Source organism: Filicampus tigris, chromosome 1, assembly GCF_054856515.1.
Source record: "Filicampus tigris isolate MCC_2025a chromosome 1, RoL_Ftig_1.0, whole genome shotgun sequence".
In the NCBI taxonomy this organism is placed as follows: domain Eukaryota; kingdom Metazoa; phylum Chordata; class Actinopteri; order Syngnathiformes; family Syngnathidae; genus Filicampus; species Filicampus tigris.
The window spans coordinates 37,908,716-37,926,001 of record NC_141217.1 but is presented as its reverse complement, the minus strand read 5'-3'; the positions used below and the strand labels follow the sequence as shown (position 1 = coordinate 37,926,001).

Below are 17,286 nucleotides of genomic sequence, written 5' to 3'. Positions count from 1 at the left end.
CACCCGAGAAGACGCTATGCTGCCCGCTACAGAAGATAATTGGACTGGAAGGTGAGAAGAAGTCAAATGATCGATGAGGTGGAGTGTGTCGACGTTGAAACAACTGTCAACAATATGGGCTCGACTCAGAACAAGCTAGCGAGTCAGCAGCTAGATGACGCCCAACCTTATCTGAGAAAACATATCGAGGTAAAGCTAAACGATTAGCCTTTCCTTAGCTTGGCCGTGGTTAACGGCGTTAGTTGTATGCTATTTGAAAGAAACAGCAGTTCATTCATAAAAACGTGATGACGTCAAGAGGTGGCTATGACTCCATTAAGTGACGACCGACCTCTCAAATTTATTAGCCTTCAAATTGTACGACATGAGAAGCAAACATCCGGTAAAAATACTTTTGACTTTAACTCACAAAGTACATTTCAGAGCCTGCACTTTTTTACCTGTACTTGAGTATTTGAATGAGTGCCGGTACTTTTAGTTTGACCAAAGTCATTTTTTATACAAGTAATTGCACTTTCACTCAAGTACAGAAATGTCAGTACTTTCCCCATCCCTGCAAGCAACCAGATAAAGTGTTTGTAATCGCCAATTCAATGCCGTACCTGATGTGGATTTACAGATGGTGGGATCATTGGGGCTGACTTCAAAGCCATCCACGCAGAGACAGTGGAAGCTGCCGTGTGTGTTGATACAGTGCTGAGTGCAAGGGTAGGTGCTGGTGCACTCGTTCACGTCCACACACGTCTTCCCGTCCCGCTTCAGTTGGAAACCGGGATGGCACCTGCACTGAATGTGTCAAGCGCACAAAAGAGAGGTCAGCATCTTAGAAACAAACGCCATGAGGCCTCACTTACACAGTTGCGACCCTCCCGCATTTGACTCCACCCACCCCCAATTTGTTGAAAAAATGTCACTTATATTTCATGTGGAGCTGTGACTGGATTGCAAAATGAATGTCTTGACTTACGAATTAAATTCATTCTGTGATCACGCTTGTAATTCAAAACACATCTCAAATCATCCTTCTACATTGATATGAACGGTCATGGCCTGTTTCAGCGCCCCATAATTACAAAAATGCCACTCGACAGTAGAGTACTTTATAAAAAACAAATAACATAATCAAAGCGGAAGTCAACTCAAACATTTTTTTTAAGAAAATGTTCTATACAGGCCCACTAGTTAAAACACAGCATTCTGATTAATATTGCGTTTGTGAAATAAGAGTTAATCCATCCGTTTTAAGCCATCTCTGGGGGCGGCCATTTTGTCACTTCGGTCGTCTGAAAATGGCATCACAGACCCCTCAGGGCTCAGGTTAACGACGAATCACGGCTGACCTCTTTTCTGAAGCTGAGCCGTGAGCCCTGAGCAGTTGTGATGTCATTTTCAGTCGACAGAAGTGACAAAATGGCCGCCCCCTGAGATGGCTAAAAAAATGGGTGGATTTTGCTGCTTAACTCCTATTTCATATGAATCATATTACTTTGTTTCAACTAGTGGGCCTGCATCGAACGTATTCTTGAAAAAAATATGTTTGGGTTGACTTTCCGTTAAATAGCATACAAAGGATTAAACAGTTGGTGCATCATGACAATTGAATGGGCATTGTGCTGCTCCTTCTGGCGGGAGTGCCTTGGCCACCAGGTGGCAGTATCATATAAATCGACATCGTACACACACGGATTTGAAAATTGGCTAAGTATGTCATGTCATTTGTAAGTTGAAGTACTGTACTACCTTCTATAGATACACAGTTGCTACTTTGTCATTCAAAGAGCCAAAAGGGGGCGTGAGTGCCATGTGCCAAAGTTTTAATTTGCCTTTGGAGCTGAAATGATTGCACTCCATTCATTCTGCCAAGCAACAAGTGGCTGGACAAACGTGGCGTTTCGGCCAGTAAGCGAGAGTACCAGAGAGGTGCTGTGCTGTATGTAGCCTAGTGAATGGATTGATGCCCCACCATTTTCAAATCCCATAAAAAGCACCACACATACAGTACAGTTATGACCAAAACTATTCACGCTATGGCCACATTCTAAGAACGTGAATTTCTATTTGGTCATTGTGTTTTGTAGCTGATAAGGACACAAGAAAGTTTCAAAAGAAATGGTGTCAATTCAGGCACATCCAGTCTCATAAATATCACTTAAATTCAGCACTGCCACTTTGCTTTCCGAGTAAATATCATAAACCAATAAACAAACGCCACACAGTTCACATTAGCAGTCTCCTACTTGTGTAAAAAACACATTTACACGATGATTCACGCTGGTCCACAGGTAGGGCGCAGGCACAAGCGCTTAATGATTTTCAAAAAGAAGCTCTGACCGCAGCCTCGCTACCACAAACATGAAAGTTCATGCTTAGTTCAAGCTGTTCTTTACACACCTCCTACTTGCAGGAAGGAGAGCCAAAACAAGTCAGGCTCTTACGCAAGCGCATGCCTCAAGTCAGATCCCAACCTTTCGCCCCACTTGTCGGGGAAGCGCATCCAATAAAAAGTGCTGGGCCGCTCAGATGCCGCTGCGTGCAGTAATAGATATCCCGTTCATATACACTGGGCCAGTCCGTGTTTGCTTGGCTTTACTTGACAAGTGTTGGATGAAAAGTAAGAAAGAAAAAAAAAAAAAAAGAAAAGGAAGCCCCACTGAGATAGCTCGCTTACCTTGTAACCGATCTTGAGGTCATCGCAGAGTTGTGAGCAGCCACTCAGTTTACTGTTGAGACACTCGTTGATGAAGCAGTTGAGTTCGTCCGAGCCGTCGCCGCAGTCGTCGTTGCGGTCGCACAGCAGAGTCTCGTTCACGCAATTCCCATTGCGGCAGGCGAAGGCCGTTGCGTTACACGTCCTCTCTGGAATCACAGCAAAAGCGCTGAATGAGACGCAAGGCACGCAAAAAAGACGGCCATACTCTGATTGGCCTGTGTGTCCGTTGGCCCAACGAAATGAGGAAAAAGCTTTCGAATTCAGGTTAATAATGTGGAGGTGCACCACATGCATGTAGAAAACTGGTGAAAAGTAAACATTTCCCATTGACATAAATAGAAATGCTATTCATCCGTTTCAGCCCCACAACTAAGCTTGGTATTTTTTAACAGCTAACACTAGTGAGCGCTTTGTATTTGTCAGTCTTCTAAAGAGCAAAACAGGCAAGAGGCACAGCACAGATCTTTGGGCTCAGTCATGACAAGCACTTTTTTCTTTTCTTCGGCGCCATTCTGACAGTTGAGCACGTTTGTTGACTAGTTTGGCCAAAGTTCAGCGTGTGGACATGGGACCGATTTCCACATGGTGTAATTGTTGTGAAATGCAAATTTCTGCCCCCCGTGTGGCGTGTGGGGCAGCGTTTGGAGGAGTGGCTTCTTTGGGGTGGATGCGGATGCTTCTGCCATTTGTGATTGGGTGAATGTATTAGACATAGGTGGAACTTCCGCCTCGCCACAACATGCACGGGCAGCTATTTTAAATAACATATATACTGTAAATAGTATTTTTCCGGCAACAACAAAATGACTTCATTTGTGATTGGATGCAAGAAGGAGCACAACACACATGCATCCGCTAGTCCATGTAAAAAACATTTGTATACCAAAAATAGTTTGGGAAATAGAAGTCATTTTGCTACAGAAATTTTGCGCGCAACTCCAATTATTCGTAAACAGGGACGTTTGTAAATGGACGTCCCACTGTACAGTGAACTTTGAATTTTCCTGCCGTTCCAGAACACTTTTCCAACACGGGTAAAAAAAATTCCAACCTGAGTCGGTGCACCGCGCGTTCTTGGGAGCTTCGTCAGACTTATCTTGACAGTCAAACTCGCCATCGCACTCCCATTTCTTGTGATGGAGGCAGCGGCCGTTGGCGCAGCGGAACTCGTCGGGACTGCATGTTGGATATTCTGCAAAGGAAATCAAAGTCACTTCGTTCGTCCCGAGCGTGGCGGGCGACGTTTTTTCTGTATCAAGTGTCCCGGCGTCAACAGCGCACACTCACCACATTCCCGAGACTCATCTGAGGCATCAGAACAGTCGATGTCGTGATCGCACACAAAGTGCTTGGGGATGCACTGTCGATTCTGGCACATGAACTCATTGCCGTCGCACGTGTTGTTGTTGGTGTACACTGCGATTGGACAGGAAAACATTTCTTTCGTGACGGCAAATTGGCTGCTGCGATCATAGTGCACGCGCGCGACTCACGGCATCCGGCCTTGACACTCTCGTCGGCTCCATCAGGACAATCTTTGTCTCCATCACACTTCCAGCGCTGCGGCACACACATATGCGAGCCGGGACACTGGAAGGCCTCGGGACTGCAGGTTTTGGATTCTGATTGCACGGAAAAAAGGGAACGGTGTCGGATCACGACCAGGTTTGCAACATTCCAGGAATTTTCAAAGTCAGAAACTCTCATTGGAAATTCACGGGAATTTCCAGGCCTAAGTGAAGGTTGGCTCTCAATAAGGAACTTAAATGTACTTGGAGAAAATAAATGGATGTGTGCATATGACAAAATCAAACGTTGATGTTTGCGCTTGAATACGACACGGTACGTTTGTAAGATCTGCTTGCAATTGAATGCGCGGCTTACTGCATTTCTCATCCTCGTCTGATCCGTCACCGCAATCGTCGGAACCGTCGCACACCCAGTGGCTGGAAATGCAGCGGTGGTTTCCGCATTCAAACTGGGTGGATGTGCAAAATTTGTCTGCAAAAGACAACAACCTTTCTCATATGTGCCAGAGGCAATTGGGGCCATGCAAAAATATGGATTGAAAAAAATAATAATAATCGTTAAATTGGATTGACAATAATGCAAGGACGTTATTTATTGCTGTAAAGTGCAACTGCACCCAATCATACTCGGGTGTTCCTAATATTTTGTACCTCCGTTTCAAGTCTCGACACCATCAATGCACACAAAAAAAAGCATGACCGGCGTTGTAAAAGTAGAATTCAATACACGCAGAATATCCTCATGGCATCGGGTGCAGGGAAGGAACTTGTTTGAATCAACATTCGACTGACCGCAGTGCGTCTCGTCAGCTCCATTCTCACAGTCATTTTCCTTATCACAAGTCCAGCTCATCGGGATGCAGCGGCCACTCGGGCAAGCAAAGAAGTTGACTGGACATTTAAGCTTGCGCTTGTCTGCAAGACCAGACAAAGAAATCACAAGTTGGCTCGAGTGCGCCTCAACAGACCGCAGGTAGAAAAAAAAAAAAAAAAATCAAAGCTAACTAACGCACCCGGGCAGTTGCGCTCGTCAGAGAAGTCGCCGCAGTCGTTGTTGCCGTCACACAGCCACGAGGACAGATAACACAGAGTGGTTTTCTCACAGCTCTGGAAGGAAGCGCCTTTCACTCCCAGGCGGAAGAAACGCGAGCAGTCGGTGGCTTCTGGGGGATCAACAGGAGACATTTTCACCACCCTTGCTTTGATCCCCGGCATCTTTTCAAGCGGGCCTTACGGCAGTTCATTTCGTCGCTGGCATCCTCGCAGTTGACCACCTGGTCACAGCGGCTGAAGTTGGAGATACAGCTGCCGTCTTTGCACTGGAATTCCCCGACTTTGCACAGGGTCACTACAAGGGTAAAAGTGAGCAGAAAGAAAGTCAGCGCGGATCAACTTCCTTCTACTTGAGGCGGCTGCAAAGCAATTCATGGGAAAAAACATTTTCATCTCAAGTTGGTGTATTTCAAAGAGCAGAGCAGACACGCGCGCAACTGCCGCAGTCTCACACACTAACAAATGCACTGCACGAGAAACAAAAATGAACAGCAACGATGGAGTGGACGCTGACGACTTACTGTTGCAAGGCATCTCATCGGAGTGGTCGCCACAGTCGTCTGTGCCGTCGCACCAGAATTGGTGGCCAATGCAGCGACCGTTCATGCAGCGTCTGTAGCCTTTCTTACAAATTCGATTGGCTAGGGAAAAAAAACAAAAACGTACATTAGAATGAAAAGGCTATTGCAAATAAAGATCTGATTTATGTTGAAAATAATGCTTAGCAATAGGCACAAACATAAGATCACACTGAGTTGACAAGTTGTTTTTTTTCCCACAAACTTACACACATTACACACAAAAAAAGAAATGACTCTATGACATTTTCAAAAAGATGGCATTGTGCTATTAAAAAAATGCATTTATACGTGCAATACCACAAGAAAATGATTTTTTTTAAATTTTATGTGCAGATTTCCAGTAGGAAGAGTGGACTTAATGTCTCCAGCAAGTGTCAGAAAGGTGTTCTGCTTTTTTTCTTCAAGCATTTTATAAACGTAACTATTGAATCCCTTTGCAAATGTTCAAAAATCTGATTGTGACTTTGATGACTGTGATGATTGTGTTTTCCTTTAATTAATCACATGACAACCATTGTTATAGCCTATTGATTCTATGTATGAATTTTGGGATGCTATGTATAGAGCCTACATTATAGACAAACTATGAATTATTATGATCGTTGCCTTTGCCGTTGAGTGCCTCCCTCCTCCTCTTTGTGTTGAAGGAGTGACGAGCAAAACAGTTTGTCAACACAAAATGAACTCAGAATTTAGTTTTTTTTTTTTTTTTTTTTAATTTGTTTAATTTTCAAAGCCAAACACAGAGAGTTGTAAATGTAAATAAAAACAGAACCTAATTGTTAAACCTGAAAATACCTCCGCGAGTGTTTATTATTGAGTGAATTACAGTATAAACCTCCCTCCTCCTCGGAAAGCTGCCGTGATGATTTGGGCACTTTTTTGCAGGCAAGAGTGGCCATAACAAACATACAATATGAGACGTTATAGCTGCGTAGATCGCACCACAGAAATCCTCACCACAGTAGGACTGCTTCTCATCAGACTTGTCTTTGCAGTGTGCCATGCCGTCACAGGTCAGGCTGTAGTTGATGCAATCGCCGTTTCCACACGCAAAGTCGTCCACACTCCCGCAAGACATGTTCAGCGCTGGTGCGGTACACACATGCATCAAGGTCAAAGGTCATCGCTCAAACCACATTTGGGTTCCGAACGTCTTCTCTTCTTCTCACAAGAGCAGGTGTTGTCTTCCAGAAGTTGTCTGTCGCCACGGCAACTGCAGTTGACCCTCCCATCGGACGTGGGCAGGCACAGGTCTTGGCAGCCTCCGTTATTTGTGCGGCAAGGAGAAAACTCACCTGACACAGGCGACACAGTTATGTTAAGGTGACAATTCTATCATCCCCGCAACAAATGATTCGGCGGAGGCAAAGCCGTCTCAAAGAATTACAGATAGACCGATTTTTTTTTTTTTTTTTTTCACGGCCGATACCGATGCCGATTATTAGTAGTCAAGGAGGCCAATGACCGAAATTTGGAGCTGATATTCATTTTCAGTAAAAAGGAAAGTATTGGCATCAAAATCTAAAAAGGAATAAAACTCTTCAAGCATTCAGCGTTTCAGATTTGCATTATGTTGAAAAAAAAAATTATGAATAAATGTTTTTAAATATTTGTATTATTATTATATTTATGTACTGTGCATCTTTGTTTGAAATTTTTAACCAAAAGTTCAGGGAGCACCCAGGGTCGTCAGCATTTCTTTAAAAGTGAAAAGAAAGCCATATACTTTTCTACAATAAATGGAATCCTCCAAAATTAAAAAATGTCAGAAATCTTATAGTTTTCTACAATAAATGGAATCCTCCAAAATTAAAAAATGTCAGAAATCTTAAAGTTTCACATATCTGCGTTTTGATTTCAACACAGTTTTAATTGATTAATTATCGGCCATCAGATTTTTCACAAAGCCCGATGCTGATATTTGTCAAAATGCCACATATCGGTCCATCTCTACGAAGAATGTAACCGAGCGGGGCGAATTAGGGAAAACGGACAGCGGTGAGCGCAACTCACAGCTGTTGGTGTCATTGGCCACTGCCACGATTCCCATTGGCTGCTGGGGGATGTCAGCCCGCAACACTTTCATGTCGCCACCTGTGTACTTGTCAGCTCGAAGGACCGCCCTCCTCACCCAATCCGTCCAGAAGATGAAGTCTCCGTACACGGCCAGGCCAAACGGATGCACAGGCTCGTTCTTCAACAACACCTAAAAGGGAGAACAGTTGAGGGCTTGTTCCGAACAACTCCCGGTCACTCCTTGACTTGCTCCTTACATATCGGCTGCTGCCGTCATATTCACAGCGTTCTATCTTGTCCAGAGTGGCGTCGGAAAAGTAGAGCTTCTCTGCTCGGTGATCTATAGCCAGGCCGTTGGGAGTTTTAATATCACTGCCGATGATGGCCAGCACATTGGCGCCATTCAGGGAAGCCCTCATGATACTGGGAGTCTGCTCGTTCCAGTTTGTCCAGAACATGAGACTGTGATGGGAAAAGAAAAAAAGAAAACAAACAAACACAGGACTGATAATATTATCGGCAGCCGGCCTTGGCAAAACACGCCGTGGAATTAAAGCGACGGCCGAGTGGGTCGGTGGGAAGAAAGCGGAGCAAAAAAAAGTGTCTGGAGCCGGGCCCGGCCTGGCAATGTTGCGCTGGGAATGACTCACTCCTGACACTCATCCAGCACAAAGGCTCTGGGGTGGTCCTCTCCAGACATGGTGACCACAGTGTTGCGGTTGTAGGCCACAGAGCGGCTCTGGTCCACAGTGTGGCGAGTGATGGTGGAGGTTGTGTAACTGGTCCAGTAGAGCGTATCCCAACCGCGGTGGTACGCCAGGCCCTCCACCGAGCCGACATCTGTGCAAAAGAAGGAGGAAGTGAGCCTTTTCATGAACATTTCCGAGACGTCGTGTAGCCGTCAAGCCAGCCACTAACAATCACAAGTGAGACCAAGAAGGATTCACTACACTTTGTCTTCATTCGTAGGCTTGCGAACAGGATTATGCGCAAAGTACAGAACAAATTCACCCAGATGTTTGGAATGGAGGGTGGGTGGCTAACTTTGGTTATACTTGTTTCATTGTTGTTGTTGGCTTTTTTACATTCTAGTAATGGAAGGTGTTTTCAACATATGGGACAGTGAGCTTCACAATAGAACTTGTTTTGTTTTCGCCAGGCTGAAAATCAGTTTTGTTTTAAAGGGGAAGTCAACCCAAACATGTTTTTTTCAAGAATAAGTTCCATGAGGCTCACTGATTGAAACAAGGCATTCTGATGAATATTGCGTTTGAGCAGCAAAAACCACCTGTTTTCAGCCATCTCAGGGGGCGGCCATTTTATCACTTCTCTCAACTGAAAATGACATCACAGATGCTCAGGGCTCAGATAACAAAAACAGGTGAGCAGTGATTGGTCATTACCTGAGCCCTGAGCAACTTCGATGTCATTTTCAGTCGATACAAGTGACAAAATGGCCGCCCTCTGAGATGGCTAAAAAACGGGCGGATTCTGCTATGTTCCATGAACGCAATATTCAGCAGAATGAATGCCCCGTTTCAACTAGTGGTCCTGCATAGAACATATTCTTGAAAAAAAAATGTTTCTCACCAATGAGACAATCAGAGTTGCATACAGCAGGTGTTTTCCAAAATTCTTATTTACAAGAAATCGCCATATTTTAGAGGAGGGGGGGTAAAAAAAAAAAAAAAAAAAAAAAAAAAAAACCAAAGGACACGGCCTGGAGCATGTGCGCACAACTGCTGTTCCTGGCGCGTGTTTAAAGCGCGTGTGTCATCCTGACACTTCATGGCTGACTGCCTGCACATACAAATACAGCTCCCTGTGGATCTCCTTATTCATGGTTGGGAGGATAACTGACACGGAACAGCTTGACAAGCGAGCCTTCGGGGAGGCCGAAACACTGCAGCTGTTGAAGACCGTCCACTTCCTCCCGAAGATGCGCTATTTCCAAAACACCTTGCCCACCTCGCGCACAACATGGAAATTCACTCCACTATGTCGCCTTAGCGGCTAGCAGTGCGCGCTCCTATTTGTTGATCGTCATCGGATCGACGGCCTTTATGACCACTCAACCCGGCCGTAAAAACGCGAGCACTCCAAGCAGCTGTTTGCTCTGCGCAGAAAGTCAATCGAGCCTTTTGAGACGTTTTGGATGACTGACCAGGAGCCATACGAAAACGATCTAAATGGGAGGACGAATCCATCGTTCAACACCGAGTTGACTGAATGCACCGAAAAGGCAAGCTTTGCAAAGATAGTCAGGGAGCGACTCCTTTTATCCTTCCCGCTTGTACACTCGAACAATTGCTTCGGGTGACGAAAAGGGAATACTGTACATCAAACAGGGTCGCGACAGTATTATATAAGGAGGTGGGGGGCGGAGGGGTATATCACAGCAACCCTCCCCTTGTCCCATGGAGACTATGCAAACAGTGGCAGAAACCTGCTTGAAGACCATTAGCACTCTGAGCAGGCATTGGGATCGGGCAGCATGGAGAATTAAAACGGGCTCCGGTTAGTGCGATTACTTTCAGGAAGGTTCGTGATGATGAATAATACACGGCTCTTCTTCCAGTGGAGTCGACTTGCCGCATGCTACACGCCTGTCAGGAGCTTCCGAGCGGACAAGTCGCCTCCTGCCGCGGTGAGCATCAAGTGGAATTGCTTGTCCGCCTTTCAGGGGGAAGAACTGATTGCAAATCTCGGAATGGATTTGACCATTTGTTGGCGGGAAATCAACACAGACGCGGAGCACTGCTGCGTGTGAAAGCTCTCCGGTGCAAAGTGCTCCAAGGGATGATGAAGAACATGCTGATGCTGCTCTTTCAGGTCACGCTTTCATGTTTCTGAGCAAAACTGGGCACTCGGCAGCTTTCAGAGAATGCTGTGGAAAATATTTCCCAAACAGCGAGCTTGATCGCTCCATTTGTTCTAATGTGAAAAGGAATTCCAGGAGCCCTTTTGAATGACGAAGCAAAGTGTGCAGTGTGAGCAGAAGATGGGCTGTCTTTACGAGAGGGTCGGTCGCCTCCATGGTTGTGATTTCCCCTGACGCCGTGTGAAGGTCTCACTCGGATGTCAACGGACTATTCGATGAATGACTTCACTGACGTGAACCCGGACGGCACGGAGATGTCAAGGCCGCACGTAAACAGCAGTGAACTGGGACAAAGGAACGGGCGAGAGGAGGCTGCGATTAAGGCCGCGGTGCCCATTCTGGACGGTCTAATACTGGTGAGTGGCCTGCTAGGACAAATCCTGGTCATCAGCACCCTGACGGGGCGCAGGCGGAAAGACCAGCAGCCGCCACACGGTACCGACACGCTGCTGCTGGCCCTGAGCGCCGCCGACTTGCTCCTGCTGCTCTGCCTGCCCTTCCACACGTCGGCCATCACGTTGGGATTTTGGCCCTTCGGCAGCTTCCTGTGCAAAGGCGTCAGCTTCCTGGGCGTGGCCTGCTCCTCCGCCTCCGCGTTTACCTTGGCGGCTCTGGCCGTGACTCGTTACCTGACGGTGGTGCACCCCAGCTGGGCGTACCGCTCCAGAAAGCACCGGCGCGTCAAGGCGACGGTGGCGCTTCTGTGGCTCCCCGCCTCGGCCTTGGCGGCGCCGCAGTTCGCCTTCCGCACCGTTACGTCATCCCGGGCCGTCTACTGCTTTGCCTTTCTGTCCGGCTTCAGCCAGCTTGTGTACAGCATCGGCCTCTTCTTCTTCGGCTTCGCCCTGCCGCTGGGAATAATCGTGCTGATGTACGCCAAGATCTACTGCTTCCTTCGACGCGCGCGGTTGTTGGGAAATGCCCCTCGGCTGGAGCGCTACCAGAGCCAGGTCACTCACACTTCAGCTCTCTTGGTGCTGGTCTTCACGCTCCTCTGGCTGCCCTCCTACGCGCTCATGTTCTCCTTTATCGGCGGAAGCATTCAGGGTTACAACGCAATGGCCATTTTGGCCAGATTGCTGGCGTCATCGGTTGCGGTGGTAAACCCCGTTCTGTATGGATTCATGTCTCAGAAGTTCCGAAGAGAGTTGCTGCAGCTGGGGAGGGAGCGGTGGACCGTTTGCAAAAACTCCCTGGCCGGTTGTCCTCACATGATGATGGGCGGGGACATGGTGCAGGCTTTTGAGTTGGACACGAGCTCTGAGGCCTAAACGCAATCCTGCTATAACCTGTGCCACATATTATGATGCTAATGTTATTTGTTTCTGATTTGTCAAATGAATCGAAAGACGGGCCGGCACAATTTTGCAGTGATAAACCGTTAGATCTAAGAAGCTTGAGGGGCGATTTGCATTCAAACGGCTGTCCTGGGAGCAGGGGACGCTCCAGGATTTTTTTTCTCTCCCTGGGCTAAAGGGAGCTTGACCAATAATAGGGTGGCTGAGAAAAGAATGTATACATATATTACAGAATATTTCCCCAAAATGCTGGAGGGGCTTAGCGCCATCTCTGCCTGGGAGGCGATTCTGACAATCTGCAAAGAAATTTAAGTCCATGCGTGTAAGAATTGTGAAGCTGTTGTCAAATAAGGGATCCGATATTCAAATGGCACTTGACCTCTTAAGATGTTTTTAATAGAAATTGCTTTTGATTCCAGGAAATAATGCTGCAATGCTGGAGTTTGGGCTTTGAATCTCTGCTCAGTACTGCAGCTTGCTCTCACGTTTCAAAAACACGCACGTGTGCTTAACGGAACACTCTGAACTGTGTGAAGGAACGAATGGATGCTTAATTGTCTCTATGTGTGGCGACCCGCCCCAGGGTGTCGCCTACCTCACACCCAAAGTAAAGCTGGCTTTGACTCCAGCGCAGCCGCTAACCTCAGGCGGACGAGTGGGACAGAAAACGGAGGAAGGAAGGAATGGAAATGAGCTCTTCGGGATGGACGGCATATAAGTCCAAGTTGAAATCTTCATGAAGCGTTCAGTAAGAGAATCAAACATGTACAATTCCGCTTTACAAGGAACTGACAGATGCGGAAAATTCTAAGAACTACCCTATCCTTGTCGCAATGTTTTCAAAGCAGTGGTCTTGAGAAAACATGATTAAACATCTTTAACAATGTCATTTCAGAGCAGACTGCATTGTGTGAGTGCGAGCGGGCGTGAGTGTGTGCGTGTCTTTAAGTGAGTCCTCAGGCAGTCCAGAGTGATACAAAAATATGTATGTAAATGTATCAACCGAGAAATCTTATCGCTTGTCATAAGTGTCCCTTTACAATTCTCCCTTTTAGTTGGCATAGTCATAAATGTCTTAATGAGCATATTAAGGCAGTTTTGTTTTTGTGGGGGCAAACGAACTGCTCTGTACAATCATAACAAGGTTTAGTTACTGTTTTGGTGTGACTATAATGCTGGGGGTGGGGGGTGCAACTACACTCAGGAAATGTTGGGCGGGCTACACTGTGTTGTTTTCACAATATCAACGCAGTGGACCTTGGCACCCACGTATTTGCATATTTGCGGTTGTAACAACAATTTTTGTCCACATTTGAAAATGATTTGTTTTTGGGTTTTTCGGGGGGGTTATTTCCCCCCCCCCCATTTATGAAGCATTTTTGGGCGAAATGATCATTATTTATTTGACTAGATTTAACAGGATAGCTTTTGTATTAAGTCACATTACGCTGTGCGAGTGTGGCCGATGTTGCGGCCAGCAATGACTAAGTTCCTACTTACTATCCACCACAATCTTGCGGTCCGTGCCGTCGTCGTTGATCTGCTGGATGTTGCCAAAGTGGATGTCGCTGAAGAAGATGCGGTTGGCTCCCTTTCCGCCGCCTCCATGGTAGTCGAAGCTCAGGGCGATGACATTCTTCATGTGGTCCGGGTCTTCGAAGGGCTTTATGGGCGCGTTTAAGTTGGTCTCGTCGGACAGGTGGATGCTCTTCAGGATGGTGCGCTCCGAGTAGAGGAGGTAGCCGTCGTAATCGCGGCAGCTGCGGTTGTCCTCGGCCAGCATGCCGTGAGCGCAGGCGCAGGTGTGCTGCCCGTTTCCGCGGTAAAGGCAAAGCTGCTCACAGTCGCCGTTGTTATGTTTGCAGATGTTGGTGCCTGGGGGAAACGACAAACAAAGTAAGAAGTGCTCCTCATCATGCTAGGCACATTCTTGACATCGTGAGACCAAGACAACACCAAAGGTCGATCGACAGTACAGTTCAAACAGGATGTTCGGACAGACTAGACGAGTCACAGAAAGGCAAAGACATCATTGCTCAGCTCCGCTCGTTAGATTCATTGAGATTTCAAATATTACCAAAATAATCACGATTACTATTTTTTTTTTTCAATAATCGAGCAGCCCTAACATGTCTTATGATTAGGGGTAGCGAATGTTATACGCTGAACATAATGTTTTCCTACCTTGCTGCCTGGCCCTGTTAAAAACTTTGATGTCCTTTAGTTGTACACCAATCCCAGTCCTGAGTTGCACTGCATCCGTGGCGTTGTCTTTACTGCCTCGCTTAATGGAGCCATTTGCGTGAGTCCTGCACACAATGCAATTATACTCTCAATTAACATAAAAAAAAAAAAAAAACCATAAAGTGCTTTCAGACATTATTCGAATATATATTGATCTTCAGTAATCAATTCTGGCTTGGGTATTCAATTCTATAGGCTGACCTGTCACTCCAGTAGATGTACTCCTGAAAAACCGAAACTGCAAACATATCCATGTTGTTGTTGGCCAGCACCAGTTCTCTATTCTCTCCGGTCTCCAGGTTGATGCGCTCAATCTTGTCAGTCCTGGCATCGCACCAATACAACAGCCCCTCCTGCGCATGTAGACCCCATATCACAACTTGCGTCAAGACATACAAACAAGACACACTCAGCGATGACTCCAGACCGATGGGAGACGTCCGCTCCACCCCCTACCGTATAGTCAACGGAGATCCCGTTGGGCCAACTGATGCTGGTGTTGACCAGGACCAGCCTCTCGGAGCCATCCAGGCGAGAGCGCTCGATACGAGGGTACTGACCCCATTCTGTCCAGAACAGGTACCTTGGCAAAACATAACACGGAGGATTATTGAGACGCTTTCCCTGCTGTGTGCGTTAGACGGTCACACGCTTGGAGCAACTTGCTTCAAGCAACACTAAAGTAAGCAGTTGGCAAGTGGCCTTACCCTCTGGCTGGGTGGACAGTGATGGCTCTGGGCTTATCCAGGCCCTGGGAAATGACCACATAGCGGAAGGAGCCGTTCAGCCTGGCCACCTCAATGACGTCAAAGCCCTGGTCGGTCCAGTAAATGTTTCCTGTAAGAGAAGTTTGCCAATGTAGAAGCTTTAAGCAAAATATATTTAAAAAAAAAAAAACACACACACACACTAGATTTACTGTAAAAAGACACAGCGCACTTGCATAAAACTAAATATGGCTTTTAAAATGTTTAGAGAAAATCTAAGTTTCTTTTAAATACAATGTTTTCTGCTCTTTTTGAGTGGTCCAGTGAGTCAGCTTGTGGTGGAAACATCGGTGGGAGCAAAAGTAGCCCCGATGGCTGCATGTGAAATGATGCAATACGCGGTTGCACCGCGAGCAGACCTGCGATCCAGTCCACGGTGATGCCCTCCACTCTGCCGATGCCGTTGGTGACCACGTCTTCTCTCCACGTTTGATCTCGCTTGGCCCTGCTGATGGTGCTCAGGCCCATGTCCACCCAGTAGATGGTGTCGTTCTCTGAAAAGGGCCAGAAGGCGACCCGTTCATGCTTCGGCGGGAGCGCGAAGGAGCGAGTTTCATTCAAGTGAGGCCGCCTTGGTAACTCACAAGTGACACTCACCGGCGTGGAAGTCGATGCCGACAGCCAGTGAGGTGCCAGACACTGGCACCAAGGCGTCAGATTTGTCGGCCGGGTCCAGCGGAATTCCTCGGATTCCCTCATGGACCGAGTAAAGCAGGAACGAGCCCATACCTGCTCAGAAAGACAGAGAGAGAGAGAGACCGTGTTTATTTAGAATCAGGGACAAATGGTGCTCGTACCGGAAATCGCTTGATGACGAAAGGCAGCTGTGTTACCTTCACACGACTGCTGTCCTGTCTTGAGGCTGTAACCGGCAGTGCACATGCAGGCCCTGCTGGTTGGTGAGGTGGGCAGACACAACTGGGAACAATCTCCATTGTTGTTACTGCACAGATTGACACTCGCTGAGGGGAAGAAAGATCACAGAGGCCACATTATACGACACACATTTCCCGAGACATTAAACATACAGTAAACACTCATCATTTGCGGTGGAAAGGCACCGGGCCCGGCCACAAATAGCAAAAAGCCACAAGTCATTGACTTCCTTCCTGAAAATATTTATAACTGAGGAAAAGTTTCAAAGAAAAAAAATGGGAATATGTGAAGTCATGAAAAGCAATGGGCTGCAAATAGGCAGGGGTTTACTGTATACTCAACTTAGGTCAAGGTTTTCATGTAATACCGCCGGTGTGCTTATGCGGGATGTGGCTTTGTTTTGAATTAACCAATCACATTCAAACTAATGTTAAATGGGAGTCAGCACACATCTGTCACCATCTAAAGTGTCTCAGACTAACCCCGAATAAAGTGCGGCTGTTCTAGTAGGCTTTTCCTGACATTTTTTGCCACCGCTTACTGCATCAGAGCAATCTCATTGCTTAAATGTATCAGTCAGGAGAGGGGTGCAAAAGAATTTCCAACGCAAGATATACAGTACAGTGAATTGTGGACGGCCATTATTACGTGGAGAAAATATGGCTACTGGCAAGTTATTGGCCGTTTACTACATCTGACAACAATTTCTCATCTTCTTCACCTGTCTGGCCAGTAAGCGAGAAAGACAAGATCCAAACAACCTTATCTTACAAAAAATATCCAAGGCAGGCTGCGTTTTGCAAAAAAACACTTGAAATCTCCCCAAAACATTTTGAAAAATGTGTTACGCTCTAATGACAACAAGATTGAATTTTGTTTGGCGCAAACACTTTCACGCATACAGTATGAGTTGCCTTCCGCAGCACATAAAGTGCGCGACTTCTCGACATGTGACAAATGCGCATTGCAACTGCGGTTGTGGCCTAAAAATCAAAAACACATTCATGTCATCTGCGGGCTTTCATGCAATTGTAGTTTAGAATGGTAACATCGTGGGTTACCATTCTAAACTACAATTGCATGGAAGAAATGACACTGACTTGCCGCCTTACCTTTCTGTACATCCTCATCATAGATGGTCATATGCATCATAGGAGAGGTGTTATTCCTTAAAACCTTCCAGTTGCCGCCGTCCTTCTTGTCGCATGTTCCAATCTGATCACTCGCCTGGTCTGCCCACCACAGCTTGTCCCCTACGCAGAAGGGAGATCATTGATCCTGTTATGAGCCGACGTGGCTGAAAAGTGGACAAACTGCATTTTAACTAT

At 46.6% G+C, this 17,286-nt stretch overlaps 2 protein-coding genes across 3 annotated transcripts in view; one reads left to right on the top strand and one right to left on the bottom strand.

The window, feature by feature from the left end:
• Nucleotides 1-17,286, bottom strand: part of LOC147153968 (low-density lipoprotein receptor-related protein 1-like) — a 98,959-nt gene that overhangs the window by 20,029 nt on the left and 61,644 nt on the right. For both annotated transcript variants that reach the window (XM_086038448.1, XM_086038456.1), the window contains exons 33-56: nt 17,071-17,211; nt 15,916-16,044; nt 15,680-15,811; nt 15,442-15,576; nt 15,023-15,152; nt 14,772-14,898; nt 14,517-14,668; nt 14,256-14,380; nt 13,572-13,946; nt 8,543-8,732; nt 8,150-8,354; nt 7,890-8,082; nt 7,046-7,171; nt 6,834-6,962; nt 5,814-5,933; nt 5,474-5,587; nt 5,253-5,402; nt 5,032-5,154; nt 4,595-4,711; nt 4,204-4,332; nt 3,998-4,126; nt 3,762-3,902; nt 2,669-2,856; nt 603-786 (exon numbers count right to left, since the gene is read on the bottom strand). In XM_086038448.1, coding sequence (XP_085894574.1) covers nt 603-786; nt 2,669-2,856; nt 3,762-3,902; nt 3,998-4,126; nt 4,204-4,332; nt 4,595-4,711; nt 5,032-5,154; nt 5,253-5,402; nt 5,474-5,587; nt 5,814-5,933; nt 6,834-6,962; nt 7,046-7,171; nt 7,890-8,082; nt 8,150-8,354; nt 8,543-8,732; nt 13,572-13,946; nt 14,256-14,380; nt 14,517-14,668; nt 14,772-14,898; nt 15,023-15,152; nt 15,442-15,576; nt 15,680-15,811; nt 15,916-16,044; nt 17,071-17,211 — 3,684 coding nt within the window. The remainder of the gene's footprint in view (nt 1-602; nt 787-2,668; nt 2,857-3,761; nt 3,903-3,997; nt 4,127-4,203; nt 4,333-4,594; nt 4,712-5,031; nt 5,155-5,252; nt 5,403-5,473; nt 5,588-5,813; nt 5,934-6,833; nt 6,963-7,045; nt 7,172-7,889; nt 8,083-8,149; nt 8,355-8,542; nt 8,733-13,571; nt 13,947-14,255; nt 14,381-14,516; nt 14,669-14,771; nt 14,899-15,022; nt 15,153-15,441; nt 15,577-15,679; nt 15,812-15,915; nt 16,045-17,070; nt 17,212-17,286) is intronic.
• On the top strand, nt 11,028-12,951 carry LOC147153969 (galanin receptor type 1). Its single transcript, XM_086038469.1, has one exon. The coding sequence runs from the start codon at nt 11,028-11,030 to the stop codon at nt 12,042-12,044; it is 1,017 nt and encodes a 338-aa protein (XP_085894595.1). The 3' UTR covers nt 12,045-12,951.

Bases quoted from the DNA above. Each gene is read 5' to 3' on its own strand.
- LOC147153969 (XM_086038469.1), top strand. From the start codon at position 11,028: ATGTCAAGGCCGCACGTAAACAGCAGTGAACTGGGACAAAGGAACGGG.